We start from the raw sequence: 25,872 nt of genomic DNA on the forward strand, positions 1-25,872 counted from the left end.
TATATATATACACACACATCTAATATATATATATATATATATATATATATATATAATCAAATAAAAGAAGCTTTATTGGCACGTCCGAAAAGACATTTGGCATTGCCAAAGCAAAGAGAGTAGTGGGTATGGGGGGGGGGGGGGGTTGGGACGTATGGAAGTGGATGGGTGACTAGAAGGGGCAGTATTGGGATATAACAATCCATGTGGTCTCATCTTCCCCTCAGTTGGTGGCAGGTGGACACATATTGGGCAGCAATGTCCACAGTGGACTCCTCTTTCCCCAGTAGGATGTAGAGTTTCCTCTTCTCATCTGTAGAGGTGAAATCTGGGATGTGGGCAGAGAGTCTTTAGAAATAGACGGCCCTCAGAGCTGAGTATTTGGTGCAGTGTAGCAGGAAGTGGGCCTCATCTTCCAGGGTCTGCTCTCCCATAGCTTGTACATCTGCCTGTACCATCGCGTCTACAGGCTGTTGTTACTGTCTATACAGGCTCAAATATGTATAATTGTTTTTTTTTTTTTAAGGAACATATTACTGTTGGCCACTACAAAAGCAATACTGTAAGATCTGAATGTGACCATATACACTAGTATTTTGTAGCCAGATTATACCTCATTTCCCATGCAGCATCCACTATCTGCAATTAATATAGCCAGTCTATCTAATATGGACAACCCCTTTAAACCGTATGTCTATGAAACAATAAATCCTATTAAGCAAGAGGCAGAAAGAAGCTACAATTTTCTTTTCACCAAATCCTTGCACAGCAGCCGAGACTCCGGAACTTCCATTGTATACATGAGTAGATTACAGTATCCTAAAGATTTATCTCATTGTATATTTAGGAGGACTGTACCTTGTCCTGCACTGAACCTCTACATCAGGGCCTGGCTATGTTTATAATGAGATCACGTTACCTTCACAAGTGCTCCATCCAACTACGTCAGTCTCATAAAGTAAACTTGGCAAAACTCATAAACTTCAAACCCATGTAGGGTTATTACACAGAAAACAGAACTTTTATCCATTTTTCTCAAAACTGATTAAAAGCATAAGACGGCTTCTTGACAAATAGCCTGCCAAAGCAAATTTACAACAAAACACTTCTCAGTAGGGTTTTTTTTTTTTCATAATGTTGAAGCCTAAGATAAAGAACATGTTAGTATAGCAATGGTTACCAGCAAATTTAACCACGTTGGGCTACTATGGGCAAAGATAGGACATCCTGAAGTAATCTGAATTACTCAAAAGAGGTCCTTTCATGTCCTCGGAGATGGGCAGTATTATATACCGCTAGAAAGCTGTCAGATTTGTTGGTATGCACCCAGTTGCCAGAGATACTGGTGCAGTTAGGGTAAGTTCACACGATGTAACGTGCAGCGTGATCTGGCACGTATACGGCGTGTCAGAGTTTGCACGCCATAAAAGCTCCCATTGATTTCAATGGGAGTTAGGATTCTATATGCCGTGTTATTTTGCGGCCGTGATTTTGTGGCCGCAAAATCACGGGCGCAAAATAACGCGGCGTATACGCTCCTTACTCCCATTGAAATCAATGGGAGCATTTTGAGCGCGTCATCTGCCGGCACATGTATACGTGCCAGATCACGCGAAACGTTACATCGTGTGAACTTACCCCTAGTTTCAGCACCGATTTCCCTCCACTGTCAGATGGGTGGACCTTATAGCTCATATCATCACTAGGCTATGAAAAACAGTGGAGAGATATTGGTGCCAGAACTAACAGTGCCAATATCTCTGGCACCTGGGCACTTACCAGCAAAGCTAAAAAAAATAAAAAAAAGACACACGCACCTATCCCTGCCTCATTGTTGACCAGTTCCACACCAGCTTCCTTCGTCCTGCCTCTCGCAACCCGGTTCACATCTGCGTTCACGTTTCCATTCAGGGAGCTCTCTTGGTGGCCCCCCCCCCGAACAAAAATCTATACCCATTAAAAAGTGGTTAGTTAAGGAAATCCGCGGACCCCATAGACTATAATGGGGTCCTTGTGGTTTCCGCACAAAAAATGCGGAGAGGAAATTACTGCTTGCAAACGGATTCCCCGAACAGAAACCAAAACGCAAATGTGAATAGGGCCTAAGAAGACCCATTCCAGTGAACTGGCTCTAAGCAATTAAAGGAGGCTTATAAAGGTACCTAATACAAGAAGCAGACACTTGTAATACCCATATATTATTCATGGTAATCTCTCACTGATGTTGCTATTGTTTTCTTTTAAAGGATGGTAAATATTCATACTTAAGTTTATAAATAGGTATCTAAACCCCTGATGTTATGTGTCACATCACAACTGCCATGAACATAAGCTGCAGGACCAAAAGGGGACAACAGTGGGGGAGAATTTTAAAGGGATGTATATTACAAATGTTATTATTTTCCTATTCAACGAACTTTAAAGTGGATTTATAGTTCTCAGAAGACTTATTTAACTTGACATACAGAAGACCAGTAAGAATACTTGAGTATTGTTTTCTCCCAGCTGCCCAATATTAGTGAATATTGACAGGCTAAAAGTAAAAGACAGATTATGGAATTACAATAAGTTACTGGATTTGTCTCTTTTACATGTGTCTACCTGTTGAAGAAACATCTACTGAAGACTAGGTAGCACATTTTGGCTACAAGTGGGAGAGTACAAGCATAGGTGTAACTTCACCAATCCTCACATGTTTGATCACCCACATGGTGCCAGGCTGGAGCCAGTTTAATGCTACCCCACAGCTACTATTGTGTTTTATTATCTAGAATGATAGGTATGTGGATTGTGCAATAGCAAACACATTAACAAAGTACAATAAAATAAATATGTACACAGTATGAGGAAGGTTTTATCTCAGGTTATCTGTGACACAGAAACATTGTATCAAAGCCAAGATGATACAAATAAAGCAAACAACAGGGGAATAAAAGCTTTTGCACTCGGTACATTATAACATGGATCCCTTGTGCTATGAATTTAAGACTGTTCACGTGTATATTACGATTTTTAATTTTGCTGTTCTGTTATAGGAAAAAGGGCACAAGTAGTCCATAGGAAGAAGACTCCTCATTGCTGAAAGGGTAAGTTATCCATCAGATCCTTGGCAATAACTTTTCAATCTTGGTGGTTATAAAGGTTTTGTAGTAGGCCATGTTCACATCTGCATTCGGGTTTCTGTTTGGGAAGTTCTCTTGGGGACCCTTATACTTCTACCTTCTGCTCAATCCACTCTTGACTTTGGTTCAAAAAACGAAGCAAATCTACAACAAAAAAAAAAGTTGCTTTACCGCAACATGGGGGCTCAGCCTAAGGAAATTTCTTGGACATGTTTCCATCACTGCTAGTGTGAGTCAAAGATTTGTTCACCCATGGACACCCCTGTTTTGAATATTGATACCAGTATCGCTAGCAGCAGTGCCCAATATGCTCATAATGCACACATAGCACCCACTTCAGTACTTTATTCAGAACCTCCTCATTGGTATTCCTACAAGCTTGCCAAACACAGGAAAAACTCAGATAATCCTTGTATAATAGTTCAGTTTATAGATAAGCGATGACGCTGTACAGCTCTGTACAATGGCATACTGTTGTTAATACGCAATGGTGACATTTACTCTCAAATAGAGACAATTTATGACTGTGGCATTCTCTAAAGAGCCAGTGAAGCAGAGGATTGTTCCATATAAACAGAGTGCAGACAGGTCATACATGCCAGAGCAACAGGTCACTTTCATGGGACCCAGACTGTAGCCAGGCAAGCTAAAACATTGTCTCCTCTGTGGTCTTCAGCCGTTTATTAACCGAGAGAAGTGCACCGAGCTCAAAAAATTTATAATACATCACAAATAAGAGGGAATTTATGCCTGATTAGTCAGTAAATACACAAGTGCACTTAAAGAGGACCTTTCACCACTTTTGGGCACATGCAGTGTTATATACTGCTGGAAAGCTGACAGTGCGCTGAATTCAGCGCACTGTCGGCTTTCCCGATCTGTGCCCGGTGTAAAGAGCTTACGGTGCCGGTACCGTAGTGCTCTATGGTCAGAAGGGCGTTTCTGACCATTAGCCAGAGACGTCCTTCTGCCTCGCGGCGCCTATCGCGCTGTACTGTGGAGCGGGGAGGAACGCCCCCTCCCTCTGCTCACACAGCTCGTCAATAGACGAGCATTATCAGGAGCGGGAGGGGGGAGTTCCTCCCCGCTCCACAGCACAGCGTGATTGGCGCCGCGAGGCAGAAGGACGTCTCTGGCTAATGGTCAGAAACGCCCTTCTGACCATAGAGCACTACGGTACCGGCACCGTAAGCTCTTTACACCGGGCACAGATCGGGAAAGCCGACAGTGCGCTGAATTCAGCGCACTGTCAGCTTTCCAGCAGTATATAACACTGCATGTGCCCAAAAGTGGTGAAAGGTCCTCTTTAAAGCTATGGCATCAAATACAGAAGGGTAGAAAGGTTTACTACACAAAGGAAATTACAGTAACGAAGATGAAAAAGGATACGAGCAACTCCATATACCCTTTAATTATTGTTAAAGAGGTCCTAGGGAAACAACATTTATGGTCTATAGTTAGTGTGGTATCTCCATCTTGGCATTAATTGCTATATCCAGAGATGTGGAGTTAATAGGCCAAACTATCAACTTAGCCTAGGTTCACATCTGCATTTGTGTTTGTTAGGACAGTCTGGTTGGGGACCCCCCAAGCAGAAACCTAATCCACATAAAAAGTGGTTACATTAGGAAACCCATGGACCCCTTAGACCCTAATAGGGGTCCATGTGGTTTCTGCAAGAAAAGTGCAAAAAATGTGGATAGAAAAAGACTGATCGCAGCACTTTTCTCTCCAGATTTTTCATACGGAGAAGGAAACTGAATCCTCGAACGTATGACAAGCACTGATGTGAACCCAGCGTTAGACTCCTATTTTTCCACAGCCCAACTACAAACTATGTATCTAAGAATTAGACAAGGTCAATAACTGTATATTAAAAATAATCATTTTATTTTTCTAACTCCACCGCTCCACAAAATATACCCTAAATGCTTGATATGCCATATATAGCCAAAAACGCCAAGATATGACTATCCCTTTCAGGTGGCCGTACCTATTAAATGATCAAATTTTGACCTAATCTCAAGATGGTCATAGACATTAGATGGTTGGCCAGTTCTGCTGAAATTGAGAGATTCAGCTGACATTCATCTCATGTGTATGGACACCTTAAGGTAAGGCCACAATTTTATTATTGGGGAGCTCCAGTCCCAGGATCCCCACCAATCACTTTGAGAAGCATTGGGACAGATCATCCATGTTGAGGCCAACTATGTGCATCTTTCAGTAGGCGCTGCTCTACCGATTCCTGGGCAGTTGGAATTTCTTCTCTAACCTCTACCATTTCTTAGCAATTGTCATTGTTACATTCTGCATCTATTATACTAACTAGGCTGTCAGGAAGGCGGTCCACCCAACAGGGACCGCCCATTTGACAAAAGAGAACTTAATTAGCATATTGGATGCTGAAAATGGGGAGAAGGGGGCTAGAGAAAAATTTCCAACTGCACCAGAATCAGGGGAGAAGCACCTATTGAAAGTTGACTGGTGGAGGTGATGAAATGTCCTGTTTAAAAAGAACACTAAGTTTACACTTACATTTAAGTCTCCATTTACAACCAAAGCGAAATGAAAACCTCTGTAAACAAGACACACAAATTCTACATGATGGTTCCAATTCTGCCATCAGAGCTCTAACATTGCCTTGATAAGAAATCAGAAGCTTTTCAAGTAAATGGAGAAGAAAGGTAAGAAGTAAAAAAAAGTTGCTAAAAGTAAGCTTAAATATATGCAAAATTACACAACATTCAATATATAGATATAAACTTGACACCATTGTATAAACTGACGCGGGACCGTCATTCTCCTATCTGACGTGGCTCCTTCTGTCTATGCAACTTCGTAACATAAAATGAGACACACTGTAGGTATGAACACAGCAACAAACTGCAGACAGACTTCACTTTCTCTCTTTAGAGACCTTATTGGAAGTTCCCGTCTCGGTACACCCAGTAAATAAATACTTGTAAACACAAAGTGAATGACTGGGTGCAGCCTGCCGAGTGACCTGCGGCCAGGATCACTGTGGAAAAGAACTGGCTCATTTACAGGCAACACTTGCACTGAACCATAGCAAACCACCAGTTATTACCTTGTATCTGTCTAGTGCAAAGCAGACACTAAAAGTAAGTCAACCTTATGGTACATGTACATGAGCATAACATGGCACCCATATACTGTAGGTGCATGTGGCCCAATGGGGCTTTCTTCTACCATATTCCACATTACTATGCATGATGTACCAGAGCTACACCATTGTATAGTTTAGCAACTTATAGAACATACAAGTATACATTTTATTAATACATCACTTCTCATCCAGGAATAAAACACTTCATTTTGCTTTCAGGCTTCTACTGTTTATTTCTGAAAAATTGTCTCCCAATAACAGGAAATGGTAGGGAGAGCAGATAAAAGACAATATATGAAAACCGCAGCTGTTTCCTTAAAGTAGGTCAGTTCAGTCAGCGGGAATGTCACTTCCTCACCGGGATACTTCAAATCTTACAAGTAAACTACATACTGTAAATGTCTTGGAAAGAAATATGTCAGAAGATATTTATAATAACACCATATAATAACATCAATGTATTATAATAACAAATACTATGAACTACATGGTAGCAAATAAAAACGTGTACACAGAAAGAAATCTGATAATCCCCATGACCCTATAATGATCATAGGATATGAGTTCAAGCACGTGACCGTAAGGGGTAAAAAACTGAATTGAACGTAAACGGATTGGCATCTCTGTCACGTGAGGTTTATGTTTTTCATAGACCCAAACACTTGAATGGATAGGAAGAGAACTTGCTCCATATTTTGTCTTACTTCTACAGCCCAACACTGATCTGTGAAAATTACAGATATGTATATGAGGCCATAGAAATGAATTGGTAAATATGTTGTTATCTGTTTTAAAAAATCCAAAAAGCTGATAGTATATGGACCAAAAATTACTGTCGCGGCATAAGATGAAGTTCCTAGGACCTCAATGCAAAATCTGTGATGGTGCCCCTTCCTACATTGTGCAATACAGGATAGTGTTTTATTTTATGTGGCAGAGATATGTTTGGAGGCCCCTCAGGGTCCAGGGCCTGGTAGAGACTGTTACCTCTGCACCCTCTATAGCTACGTCCTTGGTCATGTGTATAAAGCCTAACTACATGAGCCTATGGCAGGATCTTTCATGACACAACTTAAAGCTCCCATAGACAGAACTGTGGAGAACATCCTGTTCCCCACTTAAAGAGGTTGTCCCATAACAAAGGATCCTATCTATACTGCTAGTTTATGTGGATTTAAGACTTTTCCTAAATACATTGCTTTATCAAAACTGCTTTGTTTGGCCACTATCTTAACTTATTCACTTCATTGTTGACACTGCGTTTCTATGGCCACTGGGCTTATCTGCTCATTTCCCAAGTGATGTAGCTGCCTGCTCTCAGGGAGGAGGGAGGGGCTGACAAGCAACTGAGCTCTTCAGATAGGGGAGTGGGAGGTGAGAGCTCCAGCATTTCTGAACTCTGTCTTCAGCTCTTCCACTTATCAGCCGGTTTAATTGAATTTGGCTGATAAGGACTGAGATAGGGAGTCCCGTACCTCTGTATATAATGCAAGCTGACTCAAATCCAGCTCTGCTACACCGGCTTCATACTGTGGTAATGCATTTACAACCAATCCCTCATTACTAACTGCAAACATATCAGATAGCAGAGCAAGTGAAACCCTGCCCACCAATGTGCCCAGAAAACCAGGAAGTGCACAGAGCCTGAAGGTTGGTGAACAAGGGTTATGGGAATATCCCTTTAAGCTGCTTTATTGGAGTCTGGCAGTTTTTTGGGGCCAGTTACAGATGAGAGTAGTATAGGCTTATTTGTTTGCCCTGATTAGGGTCAAAAGTCCTAGCCCAACTGTGGACCTAAACAGCCTGAATGATCACAATATAGTTCCCTATGATACTATTAATCAGAGACATTAAACCCAAGGTTGGGACGGGGCTAAGTCGGGTTGCACTTGACCGTGTACTAGCTGCCAGCCACCAGCAGTGCCGTCCGTGCTTCCGCGGCTCCATGAATGTTCCATATTACACAGCCCAGACTGTCGGCCCTCACACAGAGCCATTTAATTCACGGTCATGTGCACAGGCCCACAGAAATGAATGGGTCAGTGTGCTATCCAGGATAGCACATGGTCGTCATAATACAAATCCACAAAAAGCAAACATTACACTTGTCTAGACCCGGCCTAAAATAAATAAATATACCACAGATTCTTCTGACACGTCTGGGTTAGTAAACACTTATATTCCCCAAGAAAAAAATTATTCTTGGTCATCTTAGATTTCCTGAACTATGTTATGTTGTTTATCTGTTATTATCCAAGAAATGTGTAAATAAACTGGCAACTGGGCGTTACCCTTCTATTTGTCAAAAAGGTATGTCCCTAAACGACCTGACTTTTTCAATATATATTGGCCTGTGCCAGGACAGACTAATGTATTCATAAATGTTTAGAAGTAACAGAACAACACAGAAAACATACTCCAAAATTACTAGAATGGACATGTCAGGAGAGGTAACAGGTCCTCTCGCCATACATAGGAGATAGCCATCAGCTAAAGAAAGGGAAAAAAAAGATTTACTGGGGCCACACGGTGGCTCAGTGGTTAGCACTGCAGCCTTGCAGCGCTGGAGTCCTCGTGCTCAAATCCCGCCACAGGCAAAAAAAAACATCTGCAAGGAGTTTGTATGTTCTCCCCGTGTTTGCGTGGATTTCCATCCCATAGTCCAAAGACATACTGATAGGGAAAAAAATTTACATTTTGAGCTCTATGTGGGGCTCACAATCTACATTTAAAAAAAAATAAAAAAAAGATTTCCTGCCTATTCCAAAAATATGCCTTTTCAGTTTGTCACTTGAGTACAAGAATGGGGTACATGGCTGACAGACATACCATATGATATCTCTTATCTACCAAGGAAGTAAAGGATCAGATGGGCTACAATCTAATCTGTGTGATTCCTGCAGTCAGACTGTCTCTTATAACAATTGTTGAAACTGACAGCAGCATCTGGCGACAGATATCACAGGCAATCTAATGTAGATCAGTAGCTGGCAATGGGTTGCACTTGAGCTACTGCGTCACTCATTAGCCAGTAACATTAGGACATTTGTCCATCATCTATAGGAATCACAAGCAATAGGAGAATAGAGTAGTAGAGATGGGCTAAGGCCGGATTCACATCTGCGTTTGGGTTTCCATTCAGGGGTCCACTATATGCATAAAAAAAGCGGTTACCTAAATAAATAAATAAAAGCGGTAACATATGGAAACCCGTGGACCTCATAGACTGTAATGGGGTCCGTGTGGTTTCTGATCTAAACATGCAGATAGAAAAGTCCTGCAAGCAGCACTTTTCTCTCTGCATGTTTCTTGCGGAAACCACACAGACCCCATTATAATTTATGGGGTCTGCAGGTTTGTTTAGGTAGCCGCTTTTTTTATGCATATAGGTTTCTGTTATGGGGGTTCCCAAGCGGACTCCCCGAACAGAAACCCGAACGCAGATGTGAACCAGGCCTAAGATCAAATTGCAGTGTACGAATGAATTTGGTAGACGAAAAAGTTCTGAATGCGCAACTTTTCCATCAGCCAATTTCGGTTTTAAAACAATGGACACCAGCATAGTCAATGGAATCCATCAGGCTCTGTACGTGTCTGCTATTCTAGCAGTCTGCCTGCCCATTGTTCTGGTCCTCCGATGGACCAGAACAAAGAACATGCCAGAGCAGATGTGAACGCAGCCTTAAGTAAGGTCACAGACACAAGACCATAAAAGACATTTGAAGACAACAAATATCTTCACTTCTTCCTATGCTGTCTGACGCCATAAAGTCGGTCTTCATTATGACTATTTACTGCATATAGCACAAAAACTGCATTCATTCCAATGTCCTATTTGTCAACTATCTACCCAGCCAGCCCGGGGCCATCAGAATGTACTTACAGAAATTAGTCATGACACTTCCTTCTCATGGCTGGATAAGAACAAGATTTATTTCCTCTTTATAGGTTCCCCTATGATGATTCACTAATCATAGACATACAATGAGCCATTGCCACTTCTATGAAATGTATATAGAATAAAAGCAGTACATCCACTTCTCCTTTGATGTGCTCAGTCAGTATTTAGTATAATAGTTTACACTATGAATACCCATGAGCTCACCCTACTGTCTGCTAAGACATCATCAAAATATTAAGAATCAAGAGCAACCCTAGAGAAGACCATAACTAACTCGGTTTTTCAAGGTCATTATTTTCCCAGTATCCTGCAGTTCATCTTTGTTATTTTTGCGTAGGGTAAATCCATAACTTGCACTGATCTATAAGCAGCGACTATAACCCAAACATACAAAGGAATCCCAGGTTGTCCAGAACTAATCACAAACCTAACAGGAGTGCTGACTCAACCACTTTCAAGATGTTCAAGGTCTGTGATGGATTCCTGGAGAGTTCCTTTAATGTGGCACTATCTAATGAATACATTCCTCAAACACTTATTTGGGGTCGCAATGTTTTTTGGGTTTTTTTCACAAGCCATCAAATCCAAGTGTATGAATAGTGGGACTGGGGGAAAAAAAAATTAAAAAAAGAAAAAAAAAAAAAAAAAATCGCAAAATATCCGCCTCAAAATCCTGACCTAGAAGACTGCTCCCATTGACATCAATGGGAGCTGGTAAGATCTTTTTTTCCGGGAGCTGTTTGTTCCGGCTCCCGGAAAAAAAGAAGCGACATGCTCATTCTTTCAGGGGGATTCGCCTTGCGACATCCACCTGAAGACACTCCCTCCTCCCGACTAGGCCCATTCATTTGGGCCTAATCCGGAACAGAGGTTCCGGACCAAAAAAACCCTTGTGAACTTACCCTAAGTGTATTATAACTATAACCTACAGCCCTGATCACACCGTTCATCCCAATACACTCATAGACAACTTTGCAGATATATACTAAATATAGAGTTGCTTATGGGATTTTGACCCCTCCCCTTCACCCATAGTATGGTCCTCAATAATTACAGGGATAAACATAATGGTGCATAAACGAGGTGACAAATTTCATATAACCCCTATTTCAGTAAAGCTGTGTTGCAGAGCAACGCCTTAAATGAAATCTTTTTTTTAATTTGAGACAACAAATATCCAGAGTTGTCCCTATAGACTCAATGGTGAAAAACACCTATAGAGAACTTAATGTAGATATTGATTTCGCCACTAGGCAATGTGATTTTTATAGAACAATTCTATAAAGGTTTCCTAAAACATTGTACAATACAGATCTAAAGGGACACTATTCTGACCGCTTAAGGTCCATGCATAGGAGTCCTTGGTACATCGTTATTCAAGGTCTCACAACACTATCAAAATGTGTTTACACTGTGCAAAAAGAGCAGTCAAAAAAGATGCAGAAAAATCTAAATAGATCAGAAGATATACAGTATAAATTGCAAAAACAGCCACTGGTATTCAATGCGGTCAGGCAATTGTCCATGCTAAAAATGACACTTCTGGCTCCCGTACAAGCAGACTGATATAATTGGTGTCGGTGTAGTACAGCAGTCTGGTTTCTGTCTTAGATGTGGTCGCAGTAGACAAGTCCCCTTACTGAACATCAGCACTGTGGGGAGGATGCAGCAAAGGCTCCCTGGTATGACAATTCATGAAAACCATTGCTGTGCTGTCATATTCCGATTCATGGTTGCTCTGACTTCTTGCTTTCACAGTAAATTATGTGTAAAGAATTATGGCAAAGACCAATTACATACCCCAAAATGATACGTTGCATGAGGCTATCCATAAGTGACTCCACTTACGTGTATAACAGGCTAACCAAGTGTGCATGGCAGTCAAAAGACAACAACTATATCAACCTTAAGGCTCCCATATACCTTCTAGCATCTTTACCTATACCTCCCGGGGGCAGCAGAATACTCCGTCTATTGAGAATACATAAACACTCGGCTAGACCGAGCCTGCATGTGCATCAGGGAATCAGGTGGAGTATCTGTTCTGCCAACAGCTACTGAAGATGTATAGGCATGTTTAAGTTAGGACCACACCTACACCTTTGTTAAGACGGTTACAGTATATCTAACCTTTCAGATGACTTCTCAGGATAAGCGTCATGCGTATACATAAGGTGTAACAATATATCTGGCCATTATATGATCTACATCCTGCATTTTTAGCAAATTTCCTCTCTGTAGTCTCTCTCTTCTCAGTTGTCTTTTAGTGGGTTGAAACTACCTACAAAGATGTCTCCCATACACATGCGGACCCAAATGACGGAGAACTAAACGCTAGTGTGAACCCAGTGTCACTCACTGAGAAACATCATGGAGGAATTTATAGTCCTATTGTCGATAAAGCAATGAGATAAAGTCACTATTAGCTCATTCAACCTCAACTTTCTGCAACCTTCTTTTTTGAGCAGGAATTTGATACTTTAGTGAGTAGTACTACGTCTTGAGAGACAAAGAAGGATTCAGCACACATTTCAGAAAAAATAGAGCTGATACGTGGAGAAAGCAGCATTTTTCTCTGATAAGCTATATTACAATGTTCCTTATATTCACTTGTGCTAGATAGAGGGATTTCTTTTTTTGCTAGTGACTGACTGGTAGATTTTAAGACATGTTTAAGCTACTCAATACAGTTGCATCAATACAATTAAAGGATATCGGTTTGCTAGCTTCTTTCTTGGCTAGTCTGGGTAGATCTCCAGCCTAAACATATAAGAAGCAGCTGCACTGACTTCTAGCAAGGAGCTCTGTTGCAGCTGTTGCCCACCCTTGTCACACACTCATAGATGTCTGATAGAAGGCACTTTCCTCTGTTTTATAAGCCTTGTATAAAACATGCCCTGTATACAAAGACATTGCATTTTTGCAGACAGGCAGCTACATCTACAGCAAAGACTTCCTAACTGCTCAATCTCTGGCCTAACATATATGACAGAGCCTGTATATAGCATGTCCCTATGGTGCTTTATTACGGATATATTCTTCCCTAAGAACAATACTGACGGGGAGAACAGATTCATAATGAGACATCCAGGGGAATTTTTCCTGTTAGATCCATATAGAGACCAACAGAACCCCATATGCCTCTGTATAAGTCATAAGGAGGTACAATAACATTTCACACAAGTCTATCACGGAGTATTACATCTGTCCATATAATTCAGAGGTTGGGAGAAGCTGTAATACGCTACGGCCCGGTTCACATCTGCGTTTGGGTTTTGCAAGTCCGCTTGGGGACCGCCCCAAATGAAAACCTATAGGCATTGAAAAGCAATTACCTATGGAAAACCGTGGACCAGTAGACTATAATGGAATCCGTGCGGAGAGAAAAGAGCCCCAAGCGGACTCGCGGAACGGAAACCTGAATGCAGATGTGAACCGGGCCTCTAGAAAATAAGTTGGATCCTCTACTGGTCCAGCACTGTTGCTCTTGTGCTCCTCACTGGTTTGTACCCAACTACTGAAAAGACTGCTGCAGCCAAGCACTGACCATAATACACTGCTAAGGACAATAATGGACTCATGGCCTATGTTATGGTCATGGTCACTGCTGCACTGTACAGTAGGTAAAATCCAGAAAGCCATAGATTGGCGGTGCTGGATTAGTTGAGGACTTATCAGGCAAGTAATGGGTCTTTTACAAGTTTATGATATTTTACCACCTTTGCCTAATTTTTTTTTTTTTTTTTTTTTTTTTTAAAGTTCAAATTAAGAAAAAATAAATAAATTAAAAAACAAAACAAGACACAGACAAGCAGTGGCCTTACACAGGCATCCCGCTGACTTCTTATGACAGCAGGTGGTTGCTGCTGGATTATCTTGTGTCCCATCACACATAGGTGCGCCTGCTCTGGGATCAATGCACTTGTTACCCATAAAAATAACAGAGCTGAACTGCATAAAAACTCTTCAAACGTAAGGTCACATTAACTTTTCCAAGCCATATGGGGCCACTTTGAACTAAAAATGATTGGAGAAGACACTGGAGAAGCGTAATGTTTGTATTGGTTCTGAATGTTTACTCGCTGCTCTGTGTACATTGCACCAGCTAGAAAATAGATCGGACACATAAGACCTTTGAGCTCGCTGCTAATTTGAGTCAGATGTTATAAATAGACATTAGTAAAGTAATAGATCTGTAGTAGCAAATCACTTGTATGACATATTAATGATGAGGCAAGAGCTTGGTTTCCGATATCTGTGTTCTTCTGAACATACCTGAATATAGAACATAATATACAATGAGGTATGCTTACTAATATTAGTGTACCCCTGTGCGTGTGAACCATAAACACTGGTAATGGTAACCTGCTCCATATTTACTGTATAAATAAGGTTCACACTAACATTTCATCTCTCCATCATTTGGGTTCGCAGGTAGATGTTATCCTTGAACGGATTTGGGCCTAGGACTCCAGTGCTGCTAGGCAACAATGCTAACTACTGAGCCACCGTGCTGCCATTATATTCCATTTTTCACCCAATATACACCACTTATTCACTGTAATGAAAGCCATAATACAGACAAATCTTAGGATCTGTATTAGTTCATAAGATAATACCCAAAACATTAGGATATGAGTTTGGCTCAGAACATAAAGTGTGGTCTAAATATGCTGTGTGAGAAGGTGACAGGCATAGTGCTGGAGTCCAGCTATATCAGCCCAACGTTTCTGACCTATGTGTGGTCCAGGGCGGGCCTGGAGTAGGCTTCAGCCCAGGTGTGGGTCCTGAGGCTCATTACTGGCCCATAAAGGCTGAAGAGCTTGCACTTCAAGGGCAGATCCAGGGAGGAGGTGTCTGGGTTTGTCCTTTTATTCTGATTCCGGTGAGACTGTGCTTATTTGTTTGTTCATGTGCCTGTTAGGAAGCCACAGGTACAATTAGTTTATTTTTACTGTTTGTTATGAGCTCGGACGAGCAGGATTTTGTTTCACATAGTTTTTTGCCTGAAGTTAAGGCTGTATTTTATCTTGCTCATTTTGTGCCTTAAGTGAAGTTTTATTTGGTTTCCTGTTTTTTTCTGAATAAACCTGTTTGCTGCATATTTTGAGTCCCTGTCTTTGACTGCTTGGTTCCGCACCATTGTTGCTACCAAGCGAACTCCCCCACAGCTGTAATAGAGACTCTAGGGGTCTATAGACATGTATGGGGTGTAGTTATAATGCAGACAACAAGGTCCATGAATATATGTGGGGTGCAGTGGTAAAACAGACACGAAGAGGCCATTAATACTTGTGGGGTGCAGTTATACTGCAAACATAAAGGGTTTATCAATATGTTTGGGGAGTAGATATAATTCAGACATTAAGGATCCATCAATAAAGGTCGGGTACAGACGTAAAACAGATACGAGCCTGTTAATACTTGTGTGGTGCAGCTCTCATGCAGACACCAATCAATACATATGGGGTAGAGCCGTAAAACAGATACTAAGAGTCTGTCAATACTTGTGAGGTGCAACTGTAATGCAGACACCAAGTAATACATATGGGGTGTAAATACAGTCATAATGCAGATACTATGGGATGCAATTATAAAGGAGACCATAAGAGTCCATTAATACTTATGGGAATGCTCATGTAAATCAAACACTAAGGATCTATTCACATGTGCTGGATTTGACACAGATTTCAGTGCAGTTCATTTCCCATGATTATAATGGGATTCTGGGCAGCAGTTATATATTTAGTTTCCATTCATGTCCTGACCTGCACTGGACAAATGGAAGCTGGAATCTGAGGGACGACTACAAATTCTTCTGCTTTAGTTTCTACATAGAAAACCACCTGCTCATACATCACTTTTTTTCCAGTGACTCTAGGTATGATGTCAAAAAGTAGAAGAAAACTTAAAAACAGGAGGTGACACCCTTAGTAGGAAACCAACTACTGTACAATCATAGTGTAGAGTCACAAGGAAACGTTCATCGGCTTATGAACTGTATACATATCCTGTATGACTACGTCAGATCAAATCCAGTGACATTACCCATTCTAAGCTACAGATGAAGCAGAGCTAAGTTAGTCACATAACTATTTCTTTTCTGAATCATGATAACTATATAAGTAAGGCTCGTTCCAGATGGCCATAATAAGTATTGTGTCAGAACATACAAAATCCCATTCCATTATACTGAATACCCTATGAAATAGACCCACCCATTACACATCCTGACGGTACATTTGTCCATCTTACAGGCTTGTGTGTACAGTCTTTCATTATCGGACATAATAAGGCAGTGTTGGACAGAGCTCAGTTATTCTGCTTTGTAGTCATAGCCAACAATATGCATGCAGCCTTAAACAGCCATGCCTGTCTTCCTCTCTACATTATATTTGTGACTTAGGAAATGGGACATTTGGTGTACGGTTGCATGCCAGGATGTGACTTGAATACATATACCCGTGTGGGTACAATAAATCCCATTCAGAGATATAACAATGATCTGGCACCAGGAAAGTATATGTGGAAGGAGATATAACTCCTTGGTTTGTAGCCTCCAGCAGTGGACTGTCACAGACTTCATGGCTGATGTATGTAGAGCAGCTGCAAAGGTTACAAACAGGATCACCAGGAGGCACCTTTCTATTGTAGCCATTTATATCAATTGTCACATCCTCAGGGCAACTCCCTGGGGATCCCAGTAACTTCTATCCAGAGGTGCTAAATACAATTAAGGGGCAAATCCACTTTTAGGAAGGAGGGCAGGACAGGCTGAGTGTCACATGGCTGTGATATACATACACTGGTCCCTGACAGCTGATCTTAGTGACCACAGGACTGGATGCAGCTGTTTGTATCCCTATACACTGATTTTATATATACATAATCATATTCTCAGTTGTAGATACCAGTCTGCTCTCAGATTGTAAAAATTGTGTATTAAAGCCATCACCAGACTGGTCCACACAGACCCTCAAAAAATGGATGTAAAAATCCCGTATTCCTTGTTTATGTAATCAAAACAATGAATTGTAACAATATGATGTCATCAACGTGAGGTCATCATTCGTGTGACATCAGTTCTTCAGACTTCCATTCTGTCTTCAGGAATACCAGGGTCACTATGAAGTTTTTAGAGGATCTGAGACATTTCAAATGCAGATATCTATAGGTCAGCAGATCACATCCAATTGTTATGGCGTCATGGACAATCTCGCAATGCACAAACAGGATTTCAATATTTGCAAAATGCAAGTGTCATCACACATGATAATATAATAGAAGTACACAAGATAACACAACCTGCAATACATAAAACACTGCGGCATACCTATACAACACAGTGCTGTGTGGTGTTTACACAACACATGGTAAGGCTGCATCAATTCAACCAATGTTGATATGAACTGTATACAATGTTAGGTTTCTGTACACAATGTATATATGTATGTTTGTAAATGTGGCCATACACACTACATGTCTCTAATCGCAGTCATCCCCAGAACTGTCAGCATTCAGATTCCAAAGCATGAGAGGACCCCACTACTTACATAATGTTTGGAGGGATTCCTCCTCTTCTGTACATCCTGGACACACACATCCACCACTCCATAAGACATCATGTTGGATAGAGAGTGCATAGACAGCTGCAGACTGGAGCTCTCTAGGAATATGACATTATTGCTGGGAGCTGCTGAGAAATAGAACCATGGACAGGAAGCTCATACACTGTGCTTGCTTAAGAGGCCATGTGCTGCTCATACAAGCAAGGATCTGGAGCTGGTTACAGAACCAGGTTGTTGGTGCTGCAGGATAGGTGCTGGTTACAGTGCCATGTGCTGGTGCTGCAGGCAGGGTGCTGGTCAGTGTGCCATGTGCTGTATACAGGCAGGGTATGCTCAGCTGTCCTTGTCTCCCAGGACTGCTCCTGATCTGAGCTGCCTGCACAGTGAAGCTGCTCCCCGCCCCCAGCCCTTCATGTGTGTGACCCTCCTCCACTCCTCCTGTATGGATAGAGCAGTCTGAGCCTTCTGTGCAGCAGCACTCATTGCCTATGTAATAGCATTATGATTTCTAATGGATCAATTCATCTTCCTAGTCCTACAAGGTAACAAATACATTGCAGAAAGGATTAACATGTAGTCATAAAAGCAAAGGAGCACATGATAGAGATACAATGATGCAGTATGTACAGTAATGGGAAGGAAAATTGGAGGGAAACTCCATCTATGGAGCCTTTCAGGCATAAGTAACAATTCCCTGATATAAGCCATAGCCATTGCAGTATTGTACAACATGTATATTAAATTTGGCCTATGGAACACATCAGCAAGATATAAACAGAATACATATGGAAACCACTATTCACATTTAGCATTTTACTGCTGTTTATGCTCTGGTCATGATTTTTAATAAACAATTTGTCACATTTACATGAAATAAAATTGTGCCAGTCACAAGAAAACTGTGTGTTTGACTATGCTACAATGCAGTGGGTGTACCATGTCAGACTTTGTGCAATAAGGCAAGAGCGGACACAAACAGCAGAGGGCCCCTGTAGAAAAACAGTTATGGGCCCCTTGTTTTCCAATATCTCCCCACAGTACATGCCCTAAGGCCCCATGCAAATAATACAAACCTTATTGACCAGAATTCAGTATCTCACCCTAGTCAGGGGACAGGACTCCTTGCTGATGCTGCTGGAAGTCTCTGACTTCTCACTGTATAAAGTACAGGACAGTATAGCCGCAAGGAATCAGAGACTCCTAACAGATCACAATCCTGCAAGGAGTCCAGGTTCTTAACTGGGTTTGGACTGGGAAATCCAGTTCATATACAGTCCGGATTAACCCTGTGTGCAGCTGTTGCACCAATGGTATGTCCACCCCTGAATAAAGGTGTGTGGTGAACACTTTTCCTAGTCCTGGATATAGATTGCAGTTTGCAAGTATGTTTATAGACAATTTATATATCAACCACAACCATTACACCTTGTATTTAAGCAATATTGAAACATTTTACACAATATTTAGGGGTCTTCACATAGCATTGGTAAGATATGCCATCAACTATTGGTCAGTGAAAGTTTAACTGTTGTGCGGGCTGCAGTGCTAAGGGTTCATTCACACAGTGCAGTTAAACTGCATCCAACTGCATTGGGGAAAAAAATGCATGCAGGCTTTGGTGCAATTGCATAAAGGGATTCTATAATTCAATCACTTTTTTTCTCCCTAACACATCAGAATAGCCTTAAAAAAGGCTATTCATCGCCTACCTTTCGTTGTCTTCTCTGCGCCGCCGTTCGCCTAAAATCCCGGTTTTCCTTGTTATGTAAAGGAGTTCTTTCGCAGCACTGGGGGTGGGCCCCAGAGCTCAAACAGCACTAGGGGCATCCCCAATACTGCCAGAGAACTCTCCAGCGCTGCCTCCATCTTCTTCTGGAACAAAGTCTTCACCGCGGCTTCTAACTTCTAGGCCTCGGGCAAGCCAACTGCGCATGCCCGCCAGCCACGAGAAAATGGCCGCTTACAATACTATGTAAGTGGCCATTTTTCTTGTGGTCGCGAGAATGCACAGTCAGCTTTGCCCTAGGCCCGAGGCCTAGAAGTTAGAAGCTGCCACCGGAAAAAGACGCGGTGAAGACCTCGTTTCAGAAGACGGTGGAGGTGGTGCTGGAGAGTTCTCTGTCAGCATTGGGCCCGCCCCCAGTGCTGCGAAAGAATTCATTTACATACAATAATGCATTTAAGGCTGGGTTCACACTACTGCCGCTGTCCGCCCCGGGGTTTCCGTTGTAAAACCAAGAGAAACTGGACAGGGGACAGTTTGCCGGCGGTTAGCTTTAAAACCCATTCATTTGAATGAGCTTTAAAAGATGACCGCTGGTGTCCGTATGCGGTCTCTCCACCTGGAAACCAATTTTTTTTTTTTTTTTTGCACGGACACAAAGTCATGCAAGTTGGTAGTGTGAATGCTGCTCAAGCTGTGTGCGGTTTTACCTGCACCCTTATACACAGGGGAGGACACCCAGTACTTTGTTAGGATGCATTTGCACATCATAGTTCAAACTGTATCAAACCTACATTGGAATAAAATGCATGCAGTTTGGATGGTTTTAAATTAAGAAACTGCATCTAAACTAGATGCATAGTGTGAATGCACCCTGATGTAATTGCACAGTAGACAGGTGGATGTGAGCAGCTGGTGCTTGTCCTGTGTCTTATCTTATCTGATTATCTGAATCTGTACACAGCTGCCACACCTCACCTGAGCTGCAAGGCACCTTGTCCTCGGATCTTTTTGCACAGGTGTTTGAAGTTTGTTATTATGATTTGTTACAGACTATTTTCTGCCTCTGCTTTTGGATCACTGATGGTTCTCACCTGTATCTGCCTTAGGTTGCCAGGTGTGGCCTCAGATTTCTACAGTACAACCTTCTGTTCTGCAATTTTGGTTCCATGCCATGGAAATACCATCTGCAAGTCTTCAGTGGTTGCCATCAATGGCAACTCTCGGATTCCAAAAAATTACCCCCAAGAGGCAATTTGTATGATGAAATTGCAAAATCCCTGAGACTTCTACCCAATGATCTAACCTAATGGTGACAGAATGGGCCCATGCTCCTGCCTGAACAAGTGGAACACTGGGCAGTCTAAGAGAACAGGAACGTTCATGAGCAAACGTAAGTTTTTGTTTGTTTTTGGATTTACATTAGATACGTAAGAAGTTTTAAAGTGTATGTTTGGCTAGCCTCCTGCAAGGTGAACGCCAAGTAATAAAAGTCACCTACAGTTTACTCTGTCAGCAAGTTGTTTTTCCCCATCAAATCTTATGTATGTCCTATCATGAGTATGGTATGTGGGGAGTGGGTTTTGGAATGTGCCATGTGGTGACCTGTTTGATTTTATACCCCTGTCGGATAAAACAAAATGATTCTTATTAATGTAGACCTTGTACATTAGTTGCTGGGCACGGTCCCTGTTTTATGGTATGTAAACATGCATAATGAGGTAAAGTAAAAAAAAATGACTGGAGGCGACTCGTATGTATATGTTCTGTTTAGCTGAGAATTTTTACTTTTACTCCATAGGATAAAGGTGCACAGGCCTAGAAATTATGGATCCTAAACCATATCAGTTTTCTGCAGGTATAGATTTGCTTATAGTTTTTCTTTCTGGATATAGAATATATATATATATATATATATATATATATATATATATATCGCACAATGTGTCTGGGGAGTAGAATGTGACAATGACAAGTAGTCAGCTCGACACTTCCATTTAGCAGCATTGCCTGCCTATGACGTATTTGGCCAGATATAATGTTCTCCTCCTATTTTATCATTCTTTGTATACATTTTCTGGCACAAGATATTAAAGTCAAAAAATTTTGTGCAAATTATTATTATTTTTTTGCACAAAAATTCATGACACTTTCACGCCTTTTTCACACTCCTGAGAGTCATCAGAGTGCATAGCATCATCCATTTGCTTCTATGAGAATTTAGGTTACTTCTGTTCCAGTGACAGGAAGGAGGACAGGTCCATGTCAACGGAATGGATCAGGAGCCCTCATAGAGGTGATTGCATGATACAATGCACTCGGATAACACTTCTAAGTTTTATCCAATTGCATTTTGCTACAAATTGGGCCTCACATCAGAAGCACACTCGGTCATGCACATGGTGCTTAGGGTGAATGCTCACAGTGTGGCAGCCCCATATGGCCATGATCACACAATTTTACAATATAATCATTCATGTGACTTGCCATATAGCGAGCATATACCCTCAGGCAGAACAATGTGTTGCCAGACTGTACCTGGTCTTGCTATAGTTTCAAGTTTAGGTACAGCACTGCAATTGTTAAATCCCATGCACATGGGAGAATCTGGGCCAGAAAATATGATCTATACATTATGCAGATTATTTGGCCTCAGCCAAACGTGACTCCTTGCATTATAGTGATTTATGATGCTGGGAGTCCCTTCCTCTTCTTGGCTTATACTATACAGACAAGAGTCGCAAGGAGACAAATCACTATAGTGCTAGAAGACGGCCTTGCTACCTAATGTGAACACTGGTAAATCTGGTTGATAGATTGAGTTTAATGGCTCACGGAATAACACCTATGGGTATGCTGACATTACAGTAGCGGCATGTAGTCGCCAGTAGTTACACAATTATACCGTACATTCACTGGCAGCTGCTTGTATGCATTTTTTGGTGCATGACGGGTGGATGATAAAGTGGGAAGAAAGTCTATCAGACAGGTTCACCAACTTGTATTTGATCCACTCCAAGTTTTGGCTTCAAACTGCAATAAAAACTCTGAACGTGCAAACTCACCCTGAGTGTGACTATACATGGAGCTTGTAATGTGAGTATACATTATGTGTAGCTGTCAGTATGGGAATACCTCTTATCACATACTGTTAAGTGCGAGCTTTCAATGACAGCTGCCTGGTGTAGGAGGACTCTCTGCTTTTACAAGGATCTGATAGATCAGAAATGCAAGGCATTGCTGCCCTGGTGTTATCAGAAGTGTCAGGGAAGGGGTTGACAAGACAATAAACACTGGCAGCCTGGGGTGATGTATGCATGAATAATAGACTATGATAGACTAGGATATAGAGAAATTTGCCAGGTTCGGCTGCCATATATCTAATGTGTATGGCCAGCTTTAAGCAAAACCTAAATTATTGTTGACCTATCCTTAGGATCAGTTTGGTGGGGATGAAAAAAAAGGTGCATTTTTGCAATGTGGGGCTTCAGTCCTAATGTCTGTTGGGGCTGTGACAGTCACGATAGATGGTTGGGGCAACATAGGATGAGTGTTTTGACTCTCTCTGGCCTCATCTTACTGGTTTTATAAGGGTAAAGCCAGACATGTGTGAGACATATGTGAAAATTACTCTTAGGTCTCGTTCACATCTGTGTCGGTAATCCCATGCGGACTCCCCCCTTCCCGAATGGAATACCGAACGCATTTGCAAGTGGTGTGCAGTGTAAGCACACAGACCCCATAGACTATAATGCCACGTGATCTCTGCAGGGAACATGCGGACAGGAAAGTACTTCACAATCTACTTTCCTGTCTGCATGATTCGTGTGGAGACCGTGCGACAGGCACATGGACCCCATTGTAGTCTATGGGGTCCATGTGCTTTCACTGCTCACCACTTGCAAATGCGTTCGGTAATCCGTTCAGACTACCAAACGCAGATGTGAACCAAAGGATATTGAAATCATTACAATAAATACAGCTAAACCGCTTTGAGATGACCACTAACATTACTTTAAAGAGTGGTCTTTTAAGGAAGGGGTGGGGTGTGTTTTTTTTTTTTTTTTGACTGAAACAAATTTTTATCACTTGCTAGTAAATGTTCCAATATGACAAGTTATAGTGTCGATTATTGAAAAATTGAGTTAACTGCAATCATTATTTTAAGAACAGATTTACCCACGTCAGAATGTAATTGCACCAATTATAAGATTTTTCAACTGGATTTTCCAGCCATTTTAGCCGACTCTAGTTTATGAACCAGTTCTGTTGAAGACAATAAAGGAGGTGCCCGGAGTATATTATTAATGGCCTATACTTAGAATAGAACATCAATAGCATATTGGTAGGGGTACTGGGAGTCAAACTCCCACTAATCTGCTATTTGCAGTGCCAAAGAACTAGCGTAGCTCCGTACACATACATGCTTTACCTGCGTGAGGCCACACATTGCAGAAAAACTATGTTCTTTGGTTTCAGAGTATGATACCTTTTTTGAGCCAAAGTCAGGGAGCCTTAACATGGAGTAAACACGCGTGTATTTTTGCAAAATACATGTGTAAAAATAAGACTCCCATTGACTTCAATGACATTTTACAGGCGTATTTTTACACGTGTAAAAAATATCATTGAAGTCAATGGGAGTCTTATTTTTACATGTGTATATTGCAAAAATACACGTGCGTTTACTCCGTGTGAAGGCTCCCTCATGATGGATTTAGCAGAAGGAAGAGGAGACTCTTGGTTGTGGCTCAAGAAATCTGAACAAAAATGGAGCTTGTCTGCAACGTGTAAACTCGGGCTACATGCACATGTTCTCTATGGGGAGAAGGGAGAAAAAGAGAAGACATGTTGGAATGTAATATACCCATCCTTTTCTTTCCCAACATTTCCCATACAAATTTAATGATCAACTGGTCCTATTAACATACATATCTCTCAGGCTAGGTTCACATCTGTGCTCGGATTTCCATTCGGGGGGGTCTGCTTAGAGGCTCCCAAATAGAAACCTAATGCGCATAAGTAAACCGTTACCTTAGGAAATCTGCGGACCCCATAGACTATAATGGGTCAATGTGGTTTCCAATCGGAAAAGAGCAAAAAAATGAAAGAAAAGCACCGATGGAATCCCCATACGGAGTGGCAAGTGTAGATTTGATCCAAGCCTTACATGTACAAGCTTTAGAATAGCAGAGTCCAAAGAAACTTCGATATTTTGCCACGTGTTTACACAATATTGATAATTTATTAGAGAAATTCTATTCTCCAGCTTTCCATTACATGCCCAGCAAACCAGCAAATATCTGCAGCGACACATAAGTCTGACTTTTACAAGCTGGTATAGGTCTTGTTTATATAAGAAAATGAAAAACCAGAATGGGTGAAATGGAGCGTGAAGCTCTGTGAATGCAGTGATGGACTTTGTGTTTATGTGTCTTTTGTGTGAATTCACACTTGTGTAATTAGTAGCTCAGTTTTCTGCAATGGTTTCATCAGTTTAATCATACGTATAATGAACAGCGCCGTTGCGATGGCGTCCTTCCAGATATCTGTTTATCATCAGAAACTGTGTTTCCAATTTGTAGAGCACGAAGCTTGCAATAAATAAATTGGAAGCCTCATTTCTTCACGCCTTTTGGGTTTCATACAAAACGTCCATATCTAAGTGATAGACTCTAAAGACAGACTGAGACTTCAGCATTTTTATTTAGGGTGGTTTCACACACAGCATTTTTGAGTAACATTATTGCAGTTTTTTCGATCCTATCCCAGAACGTGAATCCAGCAGTGAGAACTACAAGTCCTTTCTTTATATTTATCTTTCCATTTGAACACAGTTGTGAATTTAGTTCAAAGTATTAAAAACTGAGGAACTTTTTTACAAAAACATGCTGTATGCACTGAGGGGAGCTGAGCTGCAGAACTGGTTCCCAGTCACTAGAGAGAGGTTGGAGTTGTTTGCCTCCATCTCCATGCAATGTATAGTATGAGCCCCAGAAACGGTCCCAAATAGCTGATCTGTGCGGGGGCTGGCTGCCGGCCCACCACAGTTGAGATATTTATGACCTATCCTAAGGATGGCCCATAAATAATCTCTTTCCAACCCTTAAATTTTACCATATGGGGATCCTGATTTAAGATTATACGTGTATGTTAGGCGATACTACACATGTATATGCTTTATGTAGTACTGAAGCGCAGAATGAAATCAGACTTTTGTGGTGATGACTCCCAGAAGACTCCTCATTTTTTCCTTTCGTTCAGAGGTATACCTTGGGAATAACTCGGTTACTTAGGTTACAATGAGGAACACAATCATCAAGTTCAGCCTCTAATAGAATGCAGCAACCAGGGTCGGATTGTGGTGCCCACAGCCCACCAGTACAATTTATTACAGGGGTCCACAATAAGACACGTTTGCAGATTCC

General features: G+C 41.5%; 1 protein-coding gene across 3 annotated transcripts in view; it reads right to left on the reverse strand.

The window, feature by feature from the left end:
- Positions 1–18,087, reverse strand: part of SH3PXD2A (SH3 and PX domains 2A) — a 185,318-nt gene extending 167,231 nt beyond the window's left edge. For all 3 annotated transcript variants that reach the window (XM_075257489.1, XM_075257490.1, XM_075257487.1), the window contains exon 1: positions 17,707–18,087. In XM_075257489.1, the coding sequence (XP_075113590.1) occupies positions 17,707–17,796 (90 nt within the window). In that variant the 5' untranslated portion in view covers positions 17,797–18,087. The remainder of the gene's footprint in view (positions 1–17,706) is intronic.
- Between the last annotated feature and the right edge of the window lie 7,785 nt (positions 18,088–25,872).

The sequence above is a fragment of the Leptodactylus fuscus genome, chromosome 10, assembly GCF_031893055.1.
Source record: "Leptodactylus fuscus isolate aLepFus1 chromosome 10, aLepFus1.hap2, whole genome shotgun sequence".
NCBI lineage: Eukaryota > Metazoa > Chordata > Amphibia > Anura > Leptodactylidae > Leptodactylus > Leptodactylus fuscus.